Here is a 25,218-nt window from a genome sequence, read left to right as displayed (position 1 = left end):
ACAAAGTGGCACCCTCTGTACCCTGGCTACAGCTGCTCGAACTGAAGTTGAAGCTATTCTTCCTGATCTCAAGGTTCCTACTTCTCTCTGGAATATGTGAGAGATCCTTCTCATCTGCGCGGCCCCTTTTAAATAGTTATCCAGGTCAATCCCAGGTACAGCGACACACAATCATCCAGTAACATCAGTTTGGTGATCCAAGATGGCGGCAAAAGTGGAACTCTACTTCTTGTCTGCTTTCTTTGTTTCTTTAGCTCTCTTTCTTTTTCTTTTTACTTCTGCTTTTTGCATGTGCTCTTTTCTTTTGCCCCTCTTTCTTTAGCTCTCTTTCTTTTCTCTTTTTTTTCTCTCTTTGGAGGCCTTTTCCGCGTCTTCGGGGGTTGAAAGCAGCCTACTGAGCGCATGCAGCAGACGTGGCAAGAGTCAGATTGTCGGGGAGAGGGCACAGGAGAGTGAGACCTTGGTGAGCTCATGAAGGCAGCAAAAATGTGGGCCCAGCGGTGAGAGATGGCACTGGAGCTTTGGCGATTTCAACGTTGGTGGATCCAGTGCGAGACTTGAGGCGGCGGTGATGGCAGGGCATCTTCTGTGGTCGTCGAAGATGGCATCATCGGTCTGTGTCAGTCAGCTGCAGCAATGCTGGGTGGCACGGTGGCTCAGTGGTTGGTACACCGCCTCACAGCACCAGGGACTCGGGTTTGATTCCACCTTGCACACTCTCCCCGTGTCTGAATGGGTTTCCTCTGGGTGCTCCGGTTTCCTCCCATAATCCAAAGATGTGCAGGCTAGGTGGATAGGCCGTGCTAAATTGCCCGTAGTGTTCAGGGATGTGTGGGTTATAGGGGGATGGGTATGGGTGGGATGCTCTGAGGGTCAGTATGGACTTCTTGGGCCAAAGGACCTGTTTCCACACTGTAGCAATTGCATGGTTTTAGGCCAGAATTAGTACTCCTACCGAATCGACTGGAGCAGCGGTTCCATCTGTGGCAACGTGGTAGGCCTGGTGTGGTAATCCTTGTGGCAGTGGTGGCCTGGGGATGGTACTTCTTGTGGTCGCAGTGGTGGTCTGGGGATGGTACTCCTCGTGGTGGCAGTGGTGGTTTGGGGATGGTACTTCTTGTGGTAGCTATGGTGGTCTGGGGATGGTACTCCTTGTGGTGGCAGTGGTGGTCTAGGGATGGTAATCCTTGTGGTGGCAGTGGTGGCCTGAGGATGGTACCCTTTGAATGGACTGTGATGTGGGGATGGGGGATTGGTGGCCTTGGAGTCCATAGTGGAGAACGCACCCCTCCAGGTTAAGAGGAGCACAAGGAAGGAGAAGAACTCTGTTTTTAATTATATTTTAGTTTTGTCTTAACATCTTCTGTAATCCAAATGTTGCTGGGAGTGTGGCGATATATTACACCATTTGTTGAATACAAATGACAATAAATCATTCAAATCAATTCAATTGATGTAACAATGTAATTGATAAGATTCGGTTACTCCATGTCAATTGAGTTTCTGTCTCAGCAAGGGTGTTAGAAAGAACAGTACTGGATGTTTTAATTTTTCTTGATTGAGCTGACCCTAGGAACTAGGCTGCCTCAAAAACAGTTGAACTGAAACTCTGGTCTATCGTTTTGTCTAAAAACTTGTGGTATTGTCTCATCAATACCTATTCAACAGTCACTAGAATGGATAGCTTCCATATCTGTCTCGCTTGATCCAATTAAATGTTGTGAGCTTCCTCGCTTACTATGTCAGTTCCAGTGTCTCATTAACACCTATTTAATATAATCAATCAAGATAATTCATTTGCATGTCTGTCAGTCTTGCCTGATCCAATTCCCAGCATGCCATTCAATTGGCCAGTTACTTTGGTGGGTACAGAACCTGGCTGTCTGTTTCCACTCAGTGATTCCCAAAAGCCACCATGGAGGACGCTTACCTGAAGATCGGAGACTGAATGCCCTTGGCTGCTGAAGTGTTCCCTATTGTTGTACGGTGTCCATTCATCCATTGCCATATACCATGTCTCAGGGCATCCTTGCCTGCAGTGTATGAGATAGACGTTGGCCGAGTCACATGACTATCTGCCATGCAGGTGGTGGGTGGTGTTCCCACGTGTGATGGTAGTGTCCATGTCAATGATCTGACATGTCTTGCAGAGGGTGCCATGGCAGGATTGTGTGGTGTTGTGGTTGATGTTGTCCTGGGTTAGGTAATTTGCTGCAAGTAATGGTCTGTTTAAGGCTTGGCCCGTTGTTTGAAGGTGAGAAGTGAGGTCATAGGGATAACCTTGGCGAGATGTTCATCATCATCGTTGACATGTTTTTGAAGTCTGTGAAGAACATGGCGTAGTTTCTCCATTCTAGGGAAGTACTGGACGACAAAGCGTACTCTGTCGGTCATATCCTGTGTGGTCTTCTGAAGATGCCAGATAACAGACCTCTAAAAACCACAACCATCTTCCTTTGTTCCTGGTACGATCCCAACCAGTGGAACTGAGATTCCCATTAACTCCAGTTTTTTCTAGGCTCCTTGATGCCACACACAATCAAATGCAGCCTTGATGCCAAGGGCTGTCACTCTCACCTCACCCCTGGAGTTCAGCTCTTTCGTCCATGTTTGAACCAAGGCTATAATGAGGTCAGAAGCTGAGTGACCCTGGTGGAACACAAACTGAGCATCACTGAGCAGGTTATTGCACAGCAAGTGCTGTGTTAGCACCGTTGATCACACCTTCCATCATTTTATTCTCCTCAATGGCCGTATGGTCACTAATGTAAAAAGATCCATAAATGTGAAACCATGAACAAAATGCAATACAAAACGTTACAGAATATTTTGCTAAGAAAAAGACAGTATTAACACTTAGAGGTGATGTCAAAAAGTCAGAGTTTAATAGTTTCAAACACTATTCATGCCGGAAGAAAATGTCATAATTTAGTAGGAAATATAACAAAAAATAAATCAGACTCTCACTTTACAAATACAGTAATGAGCTTTCCAAACCAGCCTTTTGGACAATCAGACATATACTGTATAAAACATTCTGAATATGTGATAACTAAGCCTTTCTCAGCAATTCATGCTACATTCACACCTTATTCCTACAAATCACATTGAATGAACAAGGCACAAGCAATCACAAATATGCACATATGATTTGATCAAAGTTCTCAGATAACCCCTTGAGTTTTATGAGAATTTGCTCGGAAAGCTTTACCTCCTGCTGATGTCCATATTGTTAGTTCCCTGTTGATTCAATGTCAACTATTTTTATCCCAGAGGGGTTTCAACTTGAATCGTCAATTTAAGGCCTTCCACATCCTTGCTGCCATGGTTACCAGAGTCCTACTTCTTCTTGAAGAGCAGGCCTTCCCCCCTGCCTTGCTGGGGACAACAACAAATAAATAAATACTGATGAGTGCTCTTCACACAGTCCGATTACTGGTCACTACAGGTTAGTGTTAAATGTTCCTGTGATGTGTTGGATTTTTACCAAACCTAAAGATTTGAACAGTCAATACAAATGGCATCACCACATTCCGTGTCTGTTACTGTTAATTGCTGATTAGTGTCTCCAAAGGTATGAAGAGTCAATTGGATGTAAAATTTCCTTATGTCCAAAGAAATGCATTAAGTTACAAAATGTATGGTAGTAAAGTGGGACTGAAATACAGATGCAATTCCCGATATCAACTTATGACTCTATTTTAACACTGAAATTGAATGGCAGTTCAGTGCAAAGGGAAGTACAGGGGTTAACTAATTTAAACCAAAGCTAATTGATGACAAATAAATAAATGCAGGGGCCCAAGGAACACGAAGAAAATACAGGTGCAGCAAAGAACACCAGGTATTAATTATAGGAAGAAGAATTACTTCTGGACAGGGAAAAAAGAATAAAATTGCTTAGACTACCGAAAGCTGACAAAGGCACTGGAAATGATAAGAGCAACCTCAGCACTGTTAACCCTGCAATGTTGTCCTCACTAACAGCTGGGAGCTAGTGCCAAAAATACGAGGGCTGTGTCACAGACTACTCAAGCAACAGCCTAGCACAGTCACACTCATGGAATCATACCTTACACACAATGTTCCAGACAACACCATTACCATCCCAGGGTATGTCTTGTCCAACTGACAGAGTGGATCTTGCAGGTCTGGTGGTGTAATGGTATACAGTTAGGAGTGAGCTTCCCTTGGAGTCAACATCGATTCTGCACCCCATAGAGTATAAGATTAAACATGGACAAGGAAACCTCCTGCTAATTATCACATACCATCCTTCTCGGCTGATGAATCAATGAAGGTGGCAAGGCTGTGGGTGGGGATTTCAATTTTCACCATCAAAAGTGGTTTGGCAGCACCAACACTGGCGAATTGAGTCATAAATTACACAGATGCTAGGCTGGGTGTGCGACAGGTGGTGTGGGAATCAACAAGATGGAAAAACATGCTTAACCTCATTCTTACCAATCTGCCAGCTGCAGATACATTTGTCCTTGACAGCTTCGGTGTGAGTGAACACTGTACTTTGCTTGTAGAAACAAAGTTGTCTCTTTGCAAGGGAATATCATCCACCATGTATGGGCCTTCTACTTGGTAAAACGTCCTTCCTAAATAGTTTAATTGATAATTCAATGAGACTGTCTAACAATTCCTTTTCAAAAATGTTACACTTATGCCTGTTGCTGTGGCATCTTTCAACCAGCAGCTCAATAGATTCTTGGGGTCTGATTTCATCTTAAAAGGTTATTAAAACAGGTGGTTAATGATGCATTTACTGCTTCATGTGAATATTACAAAATCCTGGGAAGATACTATTATACTGGAAAATAAACAAGTACAACACTTCCATTCAGGAGGGAATCTGCGTTGGGCTCTCAATTTAAGTGGAAATTCAACAAATGGTGGCTAAATTTGGAGATGACACAAGGTTAGGTAGGAAAGCGTGCTGCAAAGATGTTACAATAAGGTCATCAACTTAGATAGATTAAGTGACTGAGCAAAAGCTTGGCAAATGACATATGACGTGGGAAAATATGAAGATGTTCACTTTGGTGAGAAAAATAAAATAAAACCAAAATAAAACTTATGTGGAGAATAACTGCGGAATCCTGAGTTGCAGAGAGATCAAAGTGCTCTCACATGGGATTGGCCATGCTAAATTGCCCGTAGTGTTCAGGGGTGTGTGGGTTATCAGGGGATGTGTCTGGGTGGGATGGTCCACGGGTCAGTGTGGACATGTTAGGCCGAAGGACCTGTTTCCACACCATAGGGATTCTATGAGTGTCAGTGCTACTTTCCTCTCATCTAGAATTGAAAAAGTTTATCAATTTCACTTCTAATTTCCACCTCGCTTTCACCTCCACTTAGTCCATCTCTGACTCCTTCCTTCGCTTCCTCAACATCTCTGTTTCCATTTCTGGGAAGAGACTGGCCACCAATATTCATTTTGCATGCTTTTCCTCCAGGAGCACCAGTTTCCTCCCACAGTCCAAAGATGTGCAAGTTAGGTGGATTGGTCATGCTAAATTGTCCTGTGGTGTCCAGGGACGTGCAGGTTAGGTGGGGGTTAGTCATGAGAAAGGCAATGTAACAGGGGTACAATATGGGGGTGGGTCTGGGTGAGTTGCTCTTCAGAGAGTTGGTGCAGACTTAGTGGGCTGAATGGGATTCTATGATTTTAACTCACACAGTTCCCTTGTCCATATACCCTGACACCTTGCTTTCTGTAAAGACTCCATTCCATTCTTCCAATTTCTCTGTCTCTATTGCATCTGTTCTAATGAAGCCGCCTTCCACAAGAGGGCATCAGAAATATCTACTTCTCTCCTCAACCAAGGATTCCCTCCTCCCATTGATGATAAAGACTGAGCTGTGGCTGGCCCATTTTCCACACGTCTGACTCACTCTTCTGTTCCAATCCACAATGACAGGAAGTACCCCTCAGTCTTCACCTGCCACCCGCCACCCTCCGTGTCCAAAGAATCACAAGCTCCATTTCTGCCACCTCCAGTGGGATAGGAGCATGAGGCATATATTCCCCTCCCCTCCCTCGTCAGCCTTCTGCAGGGACTGGTCCCTCCAGGACACCCTGGTCTACTCCTCCTTTGACCCCATCACCTCCACAGACTCCCACAGTACCACCCCGTGCAATTGCAGAAGATGTAACATACCTCCTCCCTCCTCACTGTCCACGGCTCCAGACTCACCTTACACGGGTGGAGCAGCGATTTATCTACACCCACTCTGGTTTACAGTATTTGCTGCTCACAATGTGTTCTCCTCTATACTAGGGAGGTGATATACAGACTGGGTGGCCACTTTGCAGAATACCTATGTCCTGTCTGTAAAAATAACACCGAACTTCCAATTGCCTGCTACTTCAACACACCACCGCGTTCCCGAGCCAACATCTCTATTTCGGGTTTGCTGCAATTCTCGAGCGAAGTTCAATGCACGCTAGAAGAACAGCACCTCAATTTCTGCTTGGGAAACTTGCAGCATTCAGGACTCAGTATCAAGTCCAATTATTTTACAGTATGAACATGTCCTTCCATGTTTTTTGCCCACCCTGATAACCTAGGCCATGCCATTCCATGGGCTGTTTTCAGCACAGCTGAAGTATTGTCACTCACTCACAACTCCCATTATCAGCTATCTAGTATTTTATCCAGCCTGGCCTGCTATCAACAATCCCTTCGTCTGCCTAACTTTTCCCACCCCTCCATCTCTCTCTCTCCCTTTCTCTCTGCATCCCATTTCAACTTACTTACTCCTTTTCCACTCCCCCACCTCCTGTCATTAAGATAAATATTACTTTACTTTTATCAGTTCTCAAGAAGGGTCACTGGACTTGAAAAATTAACTCTGTTTCTCTCTGCACAGAAGCCACCAGACCTGCTAAATGTCTTCAGCAATTTACGTTCTTGTATAAAAGGAAGGATGTTATGTTTCAGGTATTCAGGGCATTGGTGAGATACCAACTTGAATATGGTGTAACGTTTTAGTCTCCTTATTTAAGGGGAGGTATAAATGTATTGGGAGTAGTTCAGAGGAAGTTTATTAAATGGTTACCTGGAAAATGCGAGTTGTCTTATGAGGAAGGATTGGGCAGGCTAGGTTTGCTTTCACTACAATTCAGAGAATTAAGAGATGATTTTACTGAATTGTGTTGAATCTTGAATGGTCTTGACAAGATGGTTGTGGAAAGAATACCTACTCTTGTTGGTGAGAGCAGGTCTAGGGAACACTTCTAAAATTAAGTGTCTCTGTTTTAGGTCAGGGATAAAAGGATTTTTTTTTCTCGTACAGGGTTGTGTCTCAGAAAGTGGTTAAGGTGGTATCAATTAATATTTTCAGGGCAGAGGTAAATAATTCTTGTGAGGTAAAGGAATCAAAGGTCATTAGAATAAATAGCAATGTAGAATTTAGAAGACAAACAGATCAGCCATTCAAATGTTTGTGGGCTTGTTTGTCATGAGTTGGAGTCTGTTAATCCTGAAGTTAATACTTACCTGAAACTGGACTTTGGGAAGTTTTGAGAAATCTTCTGGAATTTTCTGATCATCAATGGAAAGACCAGATGTGTTAATTCTACAAAGCCTCTCATTGCCAGGGGCAAGTAAGATTTTCTGACTTCTTTTATCAGGATTAGCTATTGTTTAATCTGTAAAGCAGAACTAAATACCTTGTTTGAACAGTTGTAATTCAGTAGGGGTGGGACTGAATGCCCAATCCATTATGAAGCTCCTGCCATTCAAGATAGCATCTTAAAAATATCATACTCTACCACCTTAAGCCATCTGCCCCTGAATTCATTTCAATATAAGAAAATTTCTCATTAATAGCAAAACTTTTGCCACTGTTGTTACGAGAAATTGTTATTTAAATATCAACAATTAGAAATAGAGCAAGAGCAGTTATGTTTGTTTCCATGGTGGTTAATGCCGTATTTACAAATCTGTGTGGCTGTATGTAGTCATAGAAATTGATGCTGTTTCAGTCTGTGGCAAGGATTCTCAGACTGGTAGTCAATAACCCTTCATAGATCCAAAAAAAAGTTTCAATGGGTCTATAAAAGCTAAACAGAGAAAGCTTTGGAAACTTTGTCTAAGCCTCTTTCTGACTGTCTAATAAATTTTGAAACTCATGCTTGGGTGGCCACAACGAATCGCTTCAGCTGATGGCCTGTAACTAGGCTGTGCCTCTCACATCATAGTCACAATGTACCATATACCCCTCATGCAAATCTTCATCAGGTGTCCACCAAGTTTCACATTAAAACAACTAAAATAAAAATAGTAGATGTGCATATTTAATTGATTAACTTATTACAGGCAAAAAGATGTGCTTGTGTTATGGGCGGGGTGGGTAGTTCGGTGGAAATCTTATAATGAGAGGTTAGGGGAATGAGAGAGGGCAGGAATCAGAAACCAAAAGTTTAAAAACTGCTGGTCTGGGTCATTCTATTTGAAGTGGAAGCTCTTACATATAAATAAAAATGAAATGCATCATAACACTTTTTTTGGGGGGGTGGTGAAGGTTCACCTTTTAGAAAGTGAACAGCAGGGAATCTTTAAGAAACATAGAGAATGCTCAAGAAATTCACTAGATCTAGCAACAACTGTGGAGAGAGAAGCAGGCACTGCAATGGATTTTTCCTGAAATGGATTTTGCAAATCTTGCAACTTAAATAATGCAAAAGAGAATAGGAACTTGTTTTTTCAGACAGAGGGGTTCAGCTAGTCTGAGATGTAAGATACTCCAACTGGTACTTCAACAGAGGACATGAATAAAAATGCTTCGGTGTCTTAATCTAACAAGTAAACATTTGAAGCGAGGAGATGCTGAAAAGATTTTGTAACATCAGAGACATTCCACTGGAACAAGGAAGCACTAAAGGTTAGCACTATAAGGAGTCCAGATGGCAAGATTGGCTTTTGTTTAGATCCACAGAGATTCTGTTCTGGCTATTAATGGAGTTCGTCAACCCCTGCTTAATAATATACTGCTTATCATGTAAAAACAATGGTTATCCACACAATATGGGAATGTCCCACAGCTGCTTGTTCTACCAAGCTTCTGCTCAGAAATTCCCACCAGTTTTTAATCTGTACGTCAGTCATTAGAACATTTCCAACCCCAGAGCTAGCAGAGAAATGAATCAGAGCCTCTTTACCTGAAAAATACAACGCGGCCCAAAAAAAACTTCTGTAACCATAGTGTTACGTTTGAATTTCAATTATTGTTGCATAAGTGCAAAACAAGTCCTCAGTAAGAGAAAGCAAGAAGTTATTTAACTTTATTGTATTTAAAAACAAACCCAAAATGGATATATTTATAAAATATAATTTCATTGAAAAATTATATGAATAGAAAATGGTTCCATAATAATTTGTTAAATGTCAAATCACCTGTCCTTGGCTGCAAGCACCAGATGTGAGGCCACCTGTTCTTCAGCTTCTTCGGGAATCAACTATGGTCACTTACCAGCTTTTACATAGCTGGTATGAATTAAGATGAGACAAAGCTTTACTTTAATTAGCAGCAGATTGATTATGGAAAAGAGAAAGGAAAAATGACTGTAAATGCAGAAAACTCAAGCTATCCTGTGAAAGAGTCTTTTAGTGGAACAGAACATGGTGATGGAAGTAGAATAAGGCAGGCTATTCACGCTAACCAGTCAATGGCCACTTTTTCACTCCACTCAGACTTCCTCCTACCTTTCTCCATCTGAATTTGTTATCATAACTCATGTGTTATATAGTTTTATGCCCAAGCCAAAGTGTTTGTGTTCAAGACTGGCTAATTGAAGAGAAGGCAAGATCAAGAGCTGTATTCTGGCATGGGAATTTTTGTAACAATGTTTATTAAATATTAAAATTAAATCATACATAGAGATATACAAGGTTGTAATTTTGCTGTTACATCGTTGAAAGATTATTCCATGAATCTACCACTAAACACAAGTTGGTTTATGCTGCATGCTTCTTTGCATGTGTTTTAAACATTCATATGGCTAGAACGTAAACTCGTGCCTAGCTCTCCATGTGCTTCTCTCTTCATCTCTTTCTTAAATCTGCCTACCACGTACACTTTATACCCAGTGAAGAGCTGTTCTGCGCTGTCTTTGCAATTTAAAAAAAATAGAATCCCTACAGTGTGGAAACAGGCCCTTCTGCCCAATAAGTCCACATTGACCCTTGGAGCATCCCACCCAGACCCACCTAAGCTACACATCCCTGAACACTATGGGCAATCCACCTAATCTGCACATCTTCGGACTGTGGGAGGACACCACATCACCCAGAGAAAATCCTCGCAGACATGAGGAGAATGTGCAAACTCCACACAGTCACCCAAGGGTGGAATTGAACCCATATCCCTGGCACTGTGAGCCACTGTGCCACAATTGTTCCACCAACCTAAAGCCCTTTTACAGCACACCTTCTGAAGCTTTTTTTCCAATTGTAAACATTTATGTAAATTCTCAAATGGGTTACCTAGTTTTATTCTACATTTTACCTTATATCTTCCAATCTTCTCCAAGTCTCGATATTGCTGCATCTGTGTTGCTGGTGAAGGAGCAAAGTTTATGGTAAGATATACAAACGTCTGAGGTAAATCTAGTGAGCCTTCTTTTTCTCTGCTGGTTTCCATTAAAAAAGTAGTACTTGCTGAAGTGTATTGTACTGATGCAATTGCAGAAAAGTATGAGAAAATCAGGCTGTTTCTTCCTCTTCATCATTAGCACTGGAATCAGGTGGAGGTGTTAATTCTCCGTGAAAAGAATAATGTTGTTCATCCCTGATTACAATAAAAACTTGCTCTATTGCAGTAGTCACTTGTTCTTCAAGGTTCTGGTCCAAGGTGTGAAAACATGCTGATTTGGATATGATTTGGTTTAATGCTTGGAATATTCATTAGACGGTAGCACATCTTTGTAACATGACTGTTTTCCTACAATGAAAGCACTGTTGGTATAAAGCCTGACAGTTTAGTCTTTGCAGATATTGGGATTTGGGCCCACACCTAAGACAGGATATTCTGTAGACTGCTTTGGACTTCATATTGATGTTGTCTCATATGGCATATCTTTCAGCTGAGAGATTTATGTCATCCTGTTGAATGCTGTATTGTACTTTAGTAGTCAACACTGTCTGTAGAGGGTTCTGCATTAAATGAAACTTTTGCTATGTAACCTGTTGAATAATTTTCTGGACTCTATGTCCACTGCAATTTGGATTGCTGTTCTAGAGTTAGGATTTCTAAATTGAAGATTTTCAGCAACTGGTTTATCTGACAGACCAACAACGACCACGTTGTAAATTATTTCTTGTTGTTGGTTTGCATGGCTCAGACAATATATCGGTCATTCGTGAAGCTTTCTGCACACTATCCTGGGAATTGGATCTGCTATTGAAGTGTGAGCTTGCCAGTTTCCTAATTGTTTCTGAAGTGAAATATTGATCAAAACCTGCTTATAAATTTTCAAATATAATTTGTTGCTCATCAATCTGTTCTCAATGTAACACATAATCTGGTGTTCTTCCCATGTACTAAAGAAGCGTGATAGTCTGTTCTGCATTTGATTTGGTGTCCAAACTAAAGCCATTCAAAATCTTAGACACTGTGCTGTGCACATTTGCCAATATACTGTTCCAGCAAATTAATCTGACAGCTTAATTTGTTCTAGTGGAAAGTTTGCTACAGGAGAATATCAGTGCTTTGGCTATTTGTTGGTAGACACTTGAAGCTGGTTATTATTTTCTTGATCTGGTTGGCCATCATTAGGATTTTGATTTCTTTGTACTGTAATATTTTGTTGCCTTACTGTATTCTCAGGCAGAAAGCTGTTGTTGAACTTATGTTGATATTAAATTGTTGCTTCAGTAATAAAACTGAGAGCTGTTAAATTTTCTGTTTTTCTAAATGCCGTCTCTAATACCAAAATATTCGCTTTCCAAGATGGCTGAAGGATTTCTCAAAAATATATGAGTAAAAACTTAATTAAATTGGCATCAAGAAACAGGATTTAATTATTTTATTGATGGTATCGAAGACAAAATGCCATAATATCTTTCACATAGATATTTTTCTAATATCTGAGGTATTTTTGTGTCAAGTTTGACATCATATGATTAGATTAGTGTTCTTCTTTGTCTACAATTGTTTGTATTTTTTTAAAGCAGTTGAAATGGATGAAACATTTTAGTTGTTGAATGATGTGATGATGTGTATGGATATTGTAGAGTTACTTTAGGGGATGATGGTGGCAAAATAGGGCTTCTCGCCAAAGTTTGTCCATCTGACTGTATTTCTTTCTTCTTCCTTCCTTGCACTTTTTCCCTTTCTTTCTTTTAAATCTTCAGTCTTCAGAGCTCAGTCGTGGAGACAGCAGCAGTGATGGCAGCAGCCAGGGTCTTTGACAGTCAGCCACAAGACAGCTGATCATGTTCGGTGGCACTGCAGCTTCATCGATGTCCCGAGCAGTACCAGAGTGGGACTCTGCAGCAAGGTGGCTAATGCAGCAGGGCAACATGGCAGCATCTGGGGCCCTCAGCATGCCTGGAAATGGTGAGGCAGTGGCCAGAGACAAAGGATGGCAGCAGCTGCAGTCAGCGATGAGGTGCAGGGGCAAAAGATGGCAGCAGTTGCAAAGCAGCAGTCAGGGCTGAAGCCTTGCATGCATTGGCAATGCCTGGCATGCCCAGTGGATGTCAGCAATGGTGGTTGGGGCAAAGGTGGCTGGCAGGCACAAGTGGGTGAAAGCATGCCCAATACAGGGGAGAGCAAGCCGTCTTGGGGAAAGGCCAGGTTGGAGAATCTGTAGGCCCATGGCTTCAGAAAGGACAGCAGTGCTTGACTTTTTAACTATATTTCTCTGTTTTTCTACTTTTTTTGTACAAAAAGACACTGCAGTGCTTGACCTTTTAACTTTATTTCTTTGTTTTTCTACTTTTATACTAAAAGAGACTATAGTGCTAAACAGTTTAACTTATTTCTTTATTTTTCTGTTGGGACATGATACACTTTTCACCTCTGTACTTGGGGTATACCTGACAATAACATCTAAATCTAAATCTAAATCTATATCTATATCTATATCTGTATCTAGAAACTGTGTTTTTCACTCAAAGGGCTGAAATGATGTAAATTTAACGTCATGGTTAGCACATCGAAGCTTTAAATTCGAAAATGATTTTTATTCCTTATTTTGTTAATCAAGTTACTTTGAGCCTGTTCCTTCACAGCATTCTTTAGGTTTTTTAGCTGCTGGCTGGCCTTAAAGATGTACCAATGATTTCATGAAAAAGTGATCTTTTGAGTTCTTCTCTTCTCTCCCTGCAAGAAATTCCGTCACTCACGTAATACTCTCAAGTAAAGTAAGTGCTCCATTTAACAGTGCTCTCTGAATCTAGAATTCATATTAGAAGAATTCTAAACTTAAGCGCAGTATAAAATATTATCCATTACTTCTCCTGCAGTTACTGAAAAGGAAGGAATCACTCAAAGTTAAAGAAGATCAAATTGCTTTTTTTTAAATGATAGAAAATATCAATGCGGTAACTTACTGAATGGTGAGAAGCAATTGCACTCCCCACCATGCAGTGTCTTCTTATGCCTGTACTATTACTATAATGTGCAAAGGAAGGATAGTTTCCTTTCTATAAACAGAGGAAAGAAAAACAGGACAAAAAGCCTCTTTGAGTAGTCATGCCTGTGAGGACAGAGTGAGGTGCTGCAAACTTGGCAGTAACCCTTGAAAATCAGGAAAATAGTAAAAGATGAGATTTATATTCTTTCTTTAAATAAAGAAAATAAATCATTTTTAAATAGTACGTTAGGTGAAGGAACATCCTAATATTTTGCTGTAAATCTGCTCAAAAAAGCACTCACAAGGCATCACAAATTTCCCCCTGCTGTTAGAAACATCTGGCTTGGCATGCATAGGAGTTTTAAAGATTCTGATAATTGTAACAGTGGATAAAAGCCATCCATTAGAATTTTTCTTCATGTCTAGCCCTGACTTTAAAGTTCTGAATTTAGCCAGGCTTATAATGAAAACATGCTTGAGTAATTCATGGATAATAAAATGTGAGGCTGGATGAACACAGCAGGCCAAGCAGCATCTCAGGAGCACAAAAGCTGATGTTTCGGGCCTAGATCCTTCATCAGAGAGGGGGATGGGGTGAGGGTTCTGGAATAAATAGGGAGAGAGGGGGAGGCGGACCGAAGATGGAGAGAAAAGAAGATAGGTGGAGAGAGTATAAGTGGGGAGGTAGGGAGGGGATAGGTCAGTCCAGGGTAGACGGACAGGTCAAGGAGGTGGGATGAGGTTAGTAGGTAGATGGGGGTGCGGCTTGGGGTGGGAGGAAGGGATGGGTGAGAGGAAGAACAGGTTAGGGAGGCAGAGACAGGTTGGACTGGTTTTGGGGTGCAGTGGGTGGAGGGGAAAAGCTGGGCTGGTTGTGTGGTGCAGTGGGGGGAGGGGACGAACTGGGCTGGTTTAGCGACACAGTTGGGGAAGGGGAGATTTTGAAACTGGTGAAGTCCACATTGATACCATTAGGCTGCAGGGTTCCCAGGCGGAATATGAGTTGCTGTTCCTGCAACCTTCAGGTGGCATCATTGTGGCACCGCAGGAGGCCCATGATGGACATGTCATCTAAAGAATGGGAGGGGGAGTGGAAATGCTTCGCAACTGGGAGGTGCAGTTGTTTGTTGCAAACTGAGCGGAGGTGTTCTGCAAAGCGGTCTCCAAGCCTCTGCTTGGTTTCCCCAATGTAGAGGAAGCCACACCGGGTACAGTGGATGCAGTATACCACATTGGCAGATGTGCAGGTGAACCTCTGCTTAACGTGGAATGTCATCTTGGAGCCTGGGATAGGGGTGAGGGAGGAGGTGTGGGGGCAAGTGTAGCATTTCCTGCGGTTGCAGGGGAAGGTGCCGGGTGTGGTGGGGTTGGAGGGCAGTGTGGAGCGAACAAAGGAGTCACGGAGAGAGTGGTCTCTCCGGAAAGCGGACAGGGGTGGGGATGGAAAAATGTCTTGGGTGGTGGGGTCAGATTGTAGATGGCGGAAGTGTCGGAGGATGATGCGTTGTATCCGGAGGTTGGTGGGGTGGTGTGTGAGAACGAGGGGGATCCTCTTTGGGTGGTTGTAGCGGGGGCGGGGTGTGAGGGATGTGTTGCAGGAAATGCGTGAGACGCGGTCAAGGGCGTTCTCGATAACTGTGGGGGGAAAGTTGCGGTCCTTGAAGAACTTGGACATCTGGGATTTGCGGGAGTGGAATGTCTTATCGTGGGAGCAGATGCGGCGGAGGCAGAGGAATTGGGAATAGGGGATGGAATTTTTGCAGGAGGGTGGGTGGGAGGAGGTGTATTCTAGGTAGCTGTGGGAGTCGGTGGGCTTGAAATGGACATCAGTTACAAGCTGGTTGCCTGAGATGGAGACTGAGAGGTCCAAGAAGGTGAGGGATGTGCTGAAGATGGCCCAGGTGAACTGAAGGTTGGGGTGGAAGGTGTTGGTGAAGTGGATGAACTGTTCGAGCTCCTCTGGGGAGCAAGAGGCGGTGCCGATACAGTCATCAATGTACCGGAGGAAGAGGTGGGGTTTGGGGCCTGTGTAGGTGCGGAACAGGGACTGTTCCACGTAACCTACAAAGAGGCAGGCATAGCTGGGGCCCATGCGGGTGCCCATGGCCACCCCCTTAGTCTGTAGGAAGTGGGAGGAGTCAAAAGAGAAGTTGTTGAGGGTGAGGACAAGTTCGGCTAGGCGGATGAGGGTGTCGGTGGAGGGGGACTGGTCGGGCCTGCGGGACAGGAAGAAGCAGAGGGCCTTGAGGCCATCTGCATGTGGAATGCAGGTGTATAGGGACTGGGCGTCCATGGTGAAGATGAGGTGTTGGGCGCCAGGGAATTGGAAGTCCTGGAGGAGGTGGAGGGCGTGGGTGGTGAGTTCCTGGACCAAAGGGGAGAAAATGGAGTCCAGACAGGTGGAGATGAGTTCGGTGGGGCAGGAGCAGGCTGAGACGATGGGTCGACCAGGGCAGGCAAGTTTGTGGATTTTGGGAAAGAGATAGAAACGGGCCGTGCGGGGTTGGGGAACAATGAGGTTGGAGGCTGTGGGTGGGAGGTCTCCTGAGGTGATGAGGTCATGAATGGTGTTGGAGATGATGGTTTGGTGCTCGGGTGTGGGGTCATGATCGAGGGGGCGGTTGGAGGTAATTAATGGGACAGAAATGACTCGTGAGTGAGGTGACAGTGAAATCTGTTTGACTCAGTCATTTTATCCTTACATTATGTCGCAGGATGGACCCAGCTTTTAACAATTAATATGCCAGCATTTTTTATCTTCACAAGAGGAGAACACAGATTGACATATTATGATGAGGCTAATTTAGTAAACTAAAATCCTCAAAAGAGGTTTATCTTAAAATGTTTATCCCTTTAACAGTGCACATCGATTTCAAATGGTTTATTGACAGCTTGTCAATGAAAATATCCAGTAAACAAAAATATTAATTTGCAGTTATATTTGCTTGTTATGTATTACTTGACACACTATAGCAACAATAACAAGTTTGAATCCTTAAAATGAAATTACATGTGGATTCTTAACCAATTGTGTTTCTCTTAGTAACTAAAAAAGGGAGAAATAAACATCATATTGACATGTGATCTCAATATAAGTGTGGGTCTGACAGTGCATTCATCACTCAGCATTCCTTTAATTACAGTTTCGCCTTGAACTGCAAAGCACAAACACCTTGTCTCCTCTTTCCGCTAAGTTGTAAGTGAAGAGAAACTGATATCCAACACAAGATGAAATGACTGCAGGAGATGCATCCTTAGAGAAATCAATTGCATCCCATGGTAATGAAATCCATTTTATTGCACATCAGTCTTCAAAATCTGACTGGACCCTCCTGCAGTAATGATGACCTACAATTGACCAGCAGGTTGGTTTGTATATTTCTGAAATATCAGCCACAAAGCATGATCATACTCCTTCTGCCAACAGGCAAAAGTCCGTTGTTTAATTCATTCTACAGTGCAAACAGAGGGTAAACTTAACAAAAGAAAAATTAAGTCCAGACTTCTTGCATCCATATTTTGAAACTTTACCAAAAAAAATTCTTCTTTAAATTCTAAACCTGCGTAAAAATGGACAAATAAAACACGTTGGTGTTTTCAAACTATGCTGCAAACGAAGTTGTTTATCAATATGGGATTCTAAAGAATACAAATCTATATTCACAAGTCTGTGTATGCATCATGTGTAATCAACTCCAGCCTGTTATTGTGTTGCCCAGTGCATTACTCAGAATCTCTACTGAACCAATTCCATTTCTTATTAGCAAATAACCAAGAATAATACACATCATGTCACTGACATGGAATCTCAATGTGCATTCTTAGGATATGCATGCTTACTTTAGCTTTTTGAGCACTCGTTGGCAAACTGCTAAGATGAAAAGCAGTGTGTGTGCTTTCTCATCGCAAATATTTCAGCTTTTGGTTACTAACTGCTCATAGATGTTTATGAAGCAAATTACAGAATCATTGAATGTTTACAGCATGGAAGAAGGCAATTTGAACCATAACGTCCCTGCCTCTGCAAGAGAACAACCCCCACCTTCTCAAATCTATCTGAAGTCTAATCAATGAAGTCCTTCACTGCAGGAATCATTCTTCTAATTTTTTCTGCTATCTCTCCAAAACATTCGTGTTTCCTAAAGAGTGCCCAGAATTTGACAATTAAATTCTTCAATTAAAGTGAAACCACCATTTATAAGGGACTATCATTTTTTTCTTATTTTATACTCTATGTCCCTACCTGTAATACCCAAGATCCCCTACACAATTTAACAATGCCAATAATTTATGCACATATAATTCCAGGTCTCTTTGTTTCTGTACACCCTATGGAAATGTATTCTTTGTTCTATACTACTTTTCAGTATTCTTCCCACAAATCCCTTGACGTGATATGTGTCAGCCTATTCTACTAGTCTATGTCTTCTTGAAGTCTATCTCCAACCTCTGCACAGTGCATAATACTTGCAAGTTTTCGATATGTAGCATTATTTAAACTTTCACAATATTTGAACAGACCTATGGTCGTGGGTGGACTGACAGGAAACATTGTGATTCACATCCAGCCACGGGTGGAGAAAATGAGGTAGTGAGAGGCATAGGAAAACAAAAGCAAGTGCACAAATAAGGCAGGTAATTTTTTAAATGGCCAATTCAATAAATCATAAGATGCAAGATACACGCTCCAGCTTCAGTGGCCTTTAGAAGGGACAAACCTCATTTACTTACATTTATGAAGTCAGTTTCAGTGTGCGTTTATCACACATATCATGAAACATAGGTTCAATGTAGTTAAGGTAGAAAATGTTGGGAATACTCAGCAGGTCTGGCAGAATATATGGAGAGAGAAAAACAAAATGACTTATTCAGCAGAATCTTCCAGACCTGCATGTGGTCAGGAAGGCTACAGAATGCCTGGAAAATGAGTTGGGCTGTCATTGGAACAGATAGCTGACAGTGTCCTACCTCTGTCCATGGAAGGTTCTGTGTGGGATGCCAGTAGGTGGAAAACAACAACTTGTTTGGAAAACTCTGCTCACATTGTGACATGTATGGCAGCTGAGGTAATGCACAACATTCTAAAATCATTATCAACATTCCAAGTAAAACAACTCACTATATTGTTTTTAAAAAAGCAAGTCACCCCATCTCCCAATATTAACGGATACTTAAAAAAAATCCATGATTTGAATCCAGATCTGTATCATCACCAAAAATTAATCAATTCTTTTTTGGGCCATACTCTGACTATGTATCAAGTTGCATTGAAATCTGTCCGTTCACTTTTGAGATACTTTGTTTACAGAGAAAAAGACTAACAGGAGTTAAAAATAAAAATCTCCATCCAATTTCAGTGATGGAAGTAATTACAAGTCCCTCTGAGACATTTTCATTTCAATAAAATAAAATCTTCTTATAGCTGTAGATGAGCCTGGTGTCTTCATAGCCTAAACTAATAAAATTAATCTTGTTACAAGCTGGGCTGTCTGAATCTTAATAGCCTCCATTGTACATTGTTATTAATTCTGTAAGGTTGAAAATCTCCCATTATAAAAATGACAAAATTATAATGTATTGTAATCAAATATTAATTAACCTGTGCCCTTTAAAGAGTGATGCAGGATCATGCAAACTGCACTGGCATTTCAGTTTTTACACACTGCTAGCTATTCAACTGTAGTATGCATCTCTCCCAGAAACATCGTACTCATTGGCACACTTCCTTCCTCTTGCAGAACAAGGGGTTCCATAACAGATGGCAGCAGCAGTGAAGCAGCGAAGCAGCAAGCTTGGTTCCATGCACTGGCCCCTTTAGTGGAGATGGTGCTGGGAATAATTAGAGTGGCCATTGCTGAGACTTGAAGCTACAGCATCATTCAACCCAAAGATGTTCCTGCTAACTGCACCTTCACCACCCCCAAATGACACCCCACCCTGCACCAACCCCCCAACCCAATACTTATCACATTTTAACCTGATCCTTATGCACTAGTGCTATGCATTGCTACAAATCTAGATGGAGAACAGATCCAAGAAAAAGTACCATCAATCCATATGGCACTCGCAGCCCCCAGCTCAGATGCTGGTTGGAAGCTAAGCTGACTGTAAAGGATTCAGTCACGGATGTTCACGGGGTGGTAATCAGTAATAAACATATATCTAGAAATCCTTCCTGTATTGATAGATCTGCTACATATCCTGCTGTCATTATCATACAGCATAAGAGTCCAGTTCCAACTTGCACAGGACTTTGCCTGGACCATGGATTGTGACCTTTCTAGTGTAGCCGTGATGGCCAACTCCAGGAGAATGTAAGTGAATGCAGCCAAACAGTATCTAGTGGACAATATGTCATACAAACACAAGCTCGGCCAGTAATGGAGTGTTGCAGTGAAAGCTCTGACTGAGGTCATTACATCTCAGCTTGTTGTCATGCAAGGTCAGCTGGAGAGTCCTGCTATAATTTTATAGGCATCGCTGCTCAAAAAGCTTCACAATATCTCATTGAATTAGAGCAGTTAATTGCGCATCCATGGATTAGAACTCAGTACAGTCTCTGTGCATTTCATTGAGGTGCAGTGCCTGTAAAGCCATGTATCTTTGGTTAGTCACATCTTACAACATGAAGAAAACTGCTACACCTGAAAAATCATATGCTTGCTCCTCCTGCTTCTTTCTATCTACTGAGATGTAATGAAATCTCTTCATATTGCATGCAAACACTCTAATCTCCTGGATGTGATAATGGATGGCAACATTTATACATTGGCTGTTTCGGTCTGGAAGGACCTTCCCCTAAAAAAAAAGCTCAAAGCCATAGTCACACTGACAGGCACTGAAAGTGTTCTCCTCACCCTGCTCTGAGATTGCAGGTCTAGTTTCAAGAGGTGAAACATTTTGCAACACTTCTTCAATGTAGAGCAGCTCCAATTCATTCGTGTCCTGACTAAGCTCTAGGCAGCAGAAGTGTTCTCCAAAGGTCCCATGATGGTAAACCTTTCTGCCGAGAACCCGTCTTCTCAACCTCCTCCTACTCCTTCTGCAAGCAACTCGTCTTCTTTGCTGTCTCTACTTTAACTCCCTTCAATACAATCCCTCCCAAGGCAATCTGCAACTATAGCCCCATAGCTATAGCAAGCTCAGTTCCCAGAGCACGCTTTCCCAACATGCAACACCATTTTCTGCAGATTAGCAACTTTTCTGAACTTCTCCAAGCTCGCTGCAATTCCATAAAATAAAGTAAATCCAACAGAAAGTCATTATCAATTTACTTACAAGATGGATAACAATATCTTTAAATTGTACTAATAGAGCAATGGAGAGACATCCATGCTGCTGACAACTTGCTTAGCTGTGTGTGTTTAAGGAAGAGCATTATCTGGAGTGGGAAGGTCAATTTAGTATTGCCAAATCAATGTAGAATGCTGAATGAGTGCATAATATGTCTGTCCTGCATAATACCAGTGTACATATGTGGCACCTGAACAAATCCCTGAACTAACCCGCTCGACACCACTGTATTTGTCACAGTCTATACCAGAAGTGACACTGTAGATTCCATCTTTCACCTCATTGGTTGTGTTGCTAAAGAACTGGATTTTGCAATCAATGACATAATTTAATAAAATGTTAATCCAGGGAAGCATAGGTTTGAGGGCAAAATCAACCTAGTTGCCGAATCTCTGAAAAAGAATACAAGTCATCAGCTGGGAATTTAGGTGCCAATTTCTAAACATGAACAAAGTAATTTGCTTTTTCACAAACAGTTCACCTGTCTAATTTAGAAGAGATTGATCATTTCATTCTATCTGTCCCTATATTATGACTCTAATACTTCAATCCTTGTTGCTTGTGTACCTTGTATATTAAACAGGTAAAAATATAAAGACGTGAGCTATACTGTAAACTCAAACAATTGACAATTTAAAAATGCCAAAATGTATAGCCTACAATCAGGACCAACAAAAGGAAACAGCAAATAAAATTTGCTCTAAATAATAGTGCAGGTCTAGTTCCAATGATCTTACAGTCCGATTGCTCATGGAAACTTGATTCTTTTCATTATTTTTCACAAGTACTGATATGAGATCTAGGTGGCATTGAAAAATGAAGAAAAATTGGCAGAATCATCTTCCTTCATTGAAGATGATCAGAGATCCAGCAACAGAGCAGCTGTAAGCCCAGGTCATCCCATTGAGGGAGAAAAAATGGCATCAGCAGGTAACTTTATCGGAGAAATCAAAGAAGTAGGCAATTGTATACACAAAAGGAAAATACTTCTTTGTCTCTAAAATATCAGCATGTTTTCTCAGTCAGATTTGGTATTTTGCTAATGGCACTATCAAGGAATTAATTACCTGGACTACAGGGAATGATACAACTATTTACAAAAAAACATCCATTTTTGCAACACACAGCCATCAAGGCTTGGATCAATCTAGTCATCAAATAGCAGACTTTCAGTAAAGTTCAATGCTTCAAATCACTCAATAAAAATAATAAACCTTTTTCCCTTGTGTATTGAAGATGGAATGTGATGAAATAGGATACTGAAAACAGAGCTAATATCCTTTGTAGTGGTATATAGCAATGAATAGATAGGGAAAGAACTAGGTCAATATGTACTTTTCTATTTAATCAAATAAATGATGCTTCCTTTCCAGAATTTGAAGGGTATAATTGGTAGAGATGTCATTATGTAAATCACATGCAAATTAGGTAATTAGACAATACACTTTCCCCTAGCATTCTCAAAATATTAAGTCCTATTTTTAAGAAGCTTGGATGAGTTATGTTAATTTGACCTAATTTATAAACATAAATTAGGTTAATTGCAAAATAGACTTTCCCTGTAGCTCAAAACTTTTAACTCCCAGTTTTAGAAAGTCTACTGAGTATAGCTAGTGGGAGCCCTTTGAACTTTTAGATGACAACCTCCATTGAAAGGAGAATTGTTCCTGAAGACTATGCTGTTGACTACTGCGATGAACACAAGAGAAGCAATCTCAGCGGCATGTTTCCCAGACAGTCAGTCTGAGGTGACAGGCTGCTGCTTGTTACATTATGCAGTTACTGTTTCACCTTCAAAAGCTGCTGCAGAACCAGCCGAACATCACCACAGATAGATGCTCACGAGCTTATATGATCAGCCAAGAGATATTCCCTGCTGTCACCTTTGATATTACATAGCTTGAGGTTATGCTGGAATGTATCCTTGAATTTCTTTCGCTGCCTACCTGCTTCCAGTTGCCGTGTTACAGCTTACTGTGCAGAATATTTTTCAACATTTCGGGAGTCTTCCAAATGGAGGACACATAGCAGTGTGGCTGTGTTCTGATCAGTATAACCTCACCACAGTGGTCTTGGCACATTCACGGATCTTGTGTTGTCTGTGGTTTTGCAACTTCACTGGCCTACCTTTGACTTTGATCATGATAGGTTTGAGTCTGCATTGATTAAACTAAATGAATATCTGATGTCCATTATGGGCCTCAGGTGTTGGAGGTAGAACCTGACAAACTGCCAGATGTGATGTTGGGAACACGTCCAGGACTCTCATGTCTACAAAGAAGCTCAATGCACCATCAGCTTTGTTGAGATTTTGATCTCATGCTGGTTCCAGGCATTCTTTTTCAGCTTGCAGAACGCAGACTGCTTTTTTTTTTCCCTAATAAAACAGAATGTTTCATCATCTTTTCTCTCATCATGAGTAGAGATCTGTTAGAAATTGTGCAGAATATTGCAAAAGATTATGAAACAAGTTCTGCTCATATTATAATTTATTGAATATTCCTATTTGCAAATATAAAATGTGTGCTACCTTCATGCGAGTTAAACTACGTATGCTTTCACTGCTAAACCATAGTTGCTGTTTGGCAAAAATGTCCTTTACTGAGACAAAATGAGTTTCCATTTCTAAGAGCCAGGGCTGACAGGTCAGCATTATGGAGTCAAACCCCTTCTACAAGATTGCTGGTGTCCCCAGGTCTGGCTCTTCATTTACGAGGTGGGGTGTGATGTTTAAAGGATGTGACAATGGCCCCATGGACGGAAGTGGGGGTCATGCTGACAAGTGGCATCTTCTTTAATATTACTTTGATTTCCATGACAGACACTTATTGAAGATTGCCACCACTGCCAGTATGTGGAGTAGCATAAGGGATTGTTTGAGGTACTTCACTGCCACCAACCTTCCTTTCACATATAATTTATCTGGGGCCTGTCTGATGATCAGTAGTAGAGAGTGCCTTTACAGAAGAGGTAACTGTTCTTAGTCAACAAGATGGTTTAATGTGTGATATTATTAAGCATAACTGCAACATTAGTCAGGCATAATTACGGGGACTCTCAGGAGCTGCACAGAATATATCTGCTCCTGTCTACATCCACAGACTGCATGTCATTTCAACAGAATGTGTAGAATTCAATGTAACTTGAAGATTAACTCGTTCCGAACCATTACCTGATGCAACATCTTCTCCCCCCCCCCCCCACCCAACACTATTTCTCGATAGTTAACCCATTATACATTCATGTGGGTAACCATATTGCACATACCACGACCCCAACTCTCTCCAAGTTGGTGACAAATGCAGGCAGTCTGGATGTTTCACAATTTTCTCAGAACACACACTTCTTGAACTTTGAAGAACGATATGTCTTCTGATGGAGGATTGTTGACCCTGGTTCTGATCCTTACATCCTTTTCCCGTTGAAGGATCCTTTATCTCTCAGATTGGCTTCAACTTTAAGATGAAATGCAGAAATTATATCTGACTTTTTATGAATGAATAAAACTTTTGTACAATGGCATAGATTCCAGACCAAATAGTCCCATCTTAAACCTAGTTTAAGACAGATTTCACACCTCGTCCCATTTGAAAACCTGACTCTGATGCCCCCAGAAGATTCTGCCCATAATGTGCCAGGTTTATAAGCTGGTCCTTTCTTTTTAGCTTTTTTGTATCTGGAAGTATAATCACACAACTACCTAACACCCAATCACCTGTGGCAATTTTCACCTATTCACCATCTCCACTAAAATGCCCATGTTACTAGTTTGCTGCATTTACATGCAGAGCCCATAAGGACAATGCAATGACATCGAAAGGTAAGGGGGTGTTCCTAGTCAATCTGTTCAGAGATGCTATTACATACTCTGGACATACCCTGGAACTTGAATCCAGGCCTCCTGGTCCAGAGTTAAAGACCCTAACATAGCATTACAAGGGCCTTCTTGTTCTTCAGTCTTTCCTAATGAATATTTATTGACATAACCTGCCTTATTTTCTTCCCTTGAATAATTATACTGTGAAAGTTAAGGATAATAAAAGAGACATAAATATAATCCTGGGCTCATTAAGGTTATTTAATGTAAAAAAGTGAGTTTTGACAAACTACTGCAGAATCCTGAATAACATAAAGGAATAATATTTCTCAGGAAGCTAATTGTTAACCATCTGTTGCTTCATAGCTGCTTCTGATGCATATTAATATGACAGCCAGAGTGGACCTTGAAAACATGGGCACATGAACACTGACAGATACAGGCGCAGTCTTTGCAACTGGCCTCACAACACTCAGGCCCTTACCCTTGCTAAGTATGTAGCTTTCTCAGAATC

General features: G+C 41.5%; 1 protein-coding gene across 1 annotated transcript in view; it reads right to left on the bottom strand.

Annotated features, from left to right (window-relative positions):
• Positions 1-2,960: 2,960 nt before the first annotated feature.
• Positions 2,961-25,218, bottom strand: part of si:ch211-212o1.2 (uncharacterized protein LOC492735 homolog) — a 187,724-nt gene continuing 165,466 nt past the window's right edge. Inside the window, exon 6 of the mRNA XM_048547142.2 lies at positions 2,961-3,378. Coding sequence (XP_048403099.1) covers positions 3,329-3,378 — 50 coding nt within the window. The 3' untranslated portion in view covers positions 2,961-3,328. The remainder of the gene's footprint in view (positions 3,379-25,218) is intronic.

The sequence above is a fragment of the Stegostoma tigrinum genome, chromosome 16, assembly GCF_030684315.1.
Source record: "Stegostoma tigrinum isolate sSteTig4 chromosome 16, sSteTig4.hap1, whole genome shotgun sequence".
Taxonomy (NCBI): Eukaryota; Metazoa; Chordata; class Chondrichthyes; order Orectolobiformes; family Stegostomatidae; genus Stegostoma; species Stegostoma tigrinum.
This window is presented reverse-complemented; position numbering and strand designations above follow the sequence as displayed.